The sequence below is a fragment of the Setaria italica genome, chromosome IV, assembly GCF_000263155.2.
Source record: "Setaria italica strain Yugu1 chromosome IV, Setaria_italica_v2.0, whole genome shotgun sequence".
In the NCBI taxonomy this organism is placed as follows: domain Eukaryota; kingdom Viridiplantae; phylum Streptophyta; class Magnoliopsida; order Poales; family Poaceae; genus Setaria; species Setaria italica.
In genome coordinates, this window is record NC_028453.1 from 26,774,576 (window position 1) to 26,777,064 (window position 2,489).

Genomic DNA, 2,489 nt, shown 5'->3' on the forward strand with positions numbered 1-2,489 from the left:
GCCCGACGAGGTCCAGACCCCAGACCACGAAGGGCCACATGATGGGGATGGTCTGGAGTGCTTGGGCAGGTGGATGGGTTTGTCACGTGAAGAACTGGCACCCTTCACAGGTGCACACTACGCAGGTGGCGTCGGCTACTGCCGTCGGCCAGTAGAAGCCCTATCGGAAGGCGTTCCCGACGAGGGTTCTTGGTGTGGCGTGATGGCTGCAGGTTCCGGCATGGATGTCCTGGAGTAACGCCTTTCCCTGCTCGATCATGGTGCAGCATTGCAGATGCAGGTATGGCTCTGCTTGTAGAGCTCCTAGTCGATGATGACGAAAGATTTGGCGCGGCAGGCAATTCTTCGCACCTTTGTCTTGTCCGCCGGGAGCAACTCGTGGAGGAGGTAATTGAGGTACGGGGCTCTCCAGTCAGGCGAGAGGTCGGGCCCTTCTGCTGGATTTGCCTCGATTTCCATGACCTTGGGGTCAGAGGGATTGACCTCTGAGTCCAGGACAAGTGGCATGTTGCCAACCTCTCGCGGGTCGGCTCCCGAGTCCGGGACAGGTGGCACGTTGCCGGCCTCTTCCAGCTCCTTGTAGCGGATCGAGGGCTTGTACTGGTCGCTGATAAAGACACCGTTGGGGACTGGCTTTCGGCCGGACGCTGCCTTTGCCAGCTCGTCAGCTGTCTCATTGAAGCGTCTTGCAACGTGGTTGAGGTCCAGACCATCAAACTTGTCCTCAAGCTTGCGGACTTCATTGCAGTACACCGCCATCTTGGGATCGTGGCAGCTCCACTCGTTTATGACTTGCTCGATGACTAGTTGAGAGTCACCCCTGATGTCCAGACGTCGGATGCCCAGCTCGATGGCGATGTGAAGCCCATTGAGGAGAGTCTCATACTCAGCGACATTGTTTGATGTGGGAAAATGGAGGTGGATCATGTACCTCATGCGCACGCTGAGGGGAGAGATGAAGGAGATAAGTTTATTTTGGTAGCTACTGATTATTTCACCAAGTGGGTGGAGGCAGTTCCTCTGAAAACCGTGACGTCAACCAACATGATCGAATTCATAAAGGAACACGTTATTTATCGGTTTGGTATTCCTCAGACTATTACAACTAACCAGAAAACAATGTTTACTTCAGGAGAGTTTGAGGAGTTCACTGCCGACATGGGAATTAAGTTGCTAAATTCTTCTTCGTATTATGCTTAGGCCAATGGACAGGCTAAATCGTCCAACAAGGGGGTAATCAAGTTAATTAAAAGGAAGATAGAGGAACAACCAAGGTGGTGGCATACAACTTTGAGTGAAAATTAGTGTATGGACACGAAGCAGTGCTACCTTGGGAGTTGAAAACTGGGTCTAGGCGCACATCACTTCAAGATCAGTTGACGGCCGATGACTACTCTATCCTCATGAAAGAGGAATTGGAGGATTTGGCGGGTCAACGATTGAGGGCCTTAATCAGTATTGAGGAGAATAAGAAAAGGGTCGCTAGATGGTATGACAAGAAGATCAAGGTTAAACAGTTCTCCCAAGGAGACTTGGTTTGGAAGTTGGTCCTGCCGATAGGATCTAAAGATCCCAAATATGAAAAATGGTCGCCTACTTGGGAAGGGCCATATAAGATCAGTCGGTGTGCGCCGGGAAATGCATACATATTAGAGACCATCGAAGCTCTAAATGGAAGGTATTTAAAAAGATATTATCCCAGCATATGGGTAGATGCTTAGCCGATGATATGGCGTGTCGGGTTCTTATGGTCGATTCCTACTGACTCGTGTTTATATAGCCGATGCAAGGGGCATCACCTTAAGGACAAAAAAGCAGGGAACACTTGTGCAAATAAGCCGATTATCATTCGGTACAGTATTTAGATGCATGGCTGACATGGTACAAGTCGCTCTTAGAATAAAAGTACCAATTCATTCATTAAGTTACAATACTTTAATGGTGTTTTAACGGAGCTTTGCTCTTGTTGATCTCTCTCTGAATCTAGCCCAGTTCGATCAGAAGCCGGGTGCTCTTCTCTTCCACGTCTGCCATTGCCTCTTCAAGAGCAACTTGGTAGGGCAATTGGTGACTCCTCTCAACCGGTGGCTGGGGTGGCCTCCTGGAGGAGTTGGCCTCGATGTGGTCCACAATCTTCTTGATGTGCGTAGGGAGATTGTCCTTAAGTTCTTCACGATGGGCTTTGATTAGATCTTTGTCCGCCTGCGTTAGCGGTTCGTCGAAATGCATGATCTCGATAGCCCACTCAGGACCAGGGCTGAGCCGGGTTGGCTGGAGAAACAATGGGGAATCAGTTGATGGTAAAGATCGGTCAAGGAGCCCAAAGTTGATTTCATACCTAATTGACGGAGGAAGAAGAAGCCATCCGAATGCTTGATTGGAGATCTAAAAGCGTTTAGCAGAGGGCAAATGTGTGGACGTGGTGCGAGTGCTTCTGGAAGAGACACAGAGATCTCGTATTTATAGAAGGAAAGGATGAGGAGCAACGG

General features: G+C 49.7%; 1 protein-coding gene across 1 annotated transcript; it reads right to left on the reverse strand.

The window, feature by feature from the left end:
* Window positions 1-303: 303 nt before the first annotated feature.
* LOC101770298 lies at window positions 304-759 on the reverse strand. The gene has a single exon (XM_004966996.1). It carries the CDS (start codon window positions 757-759, stop codon window positions 304-306), a length of 456 nt encoding a protein of 151 aa, XP_004967053.1.
* Between the last annotated feature and the right edge of the window lie 1,730 nt (window positions 760-2,489).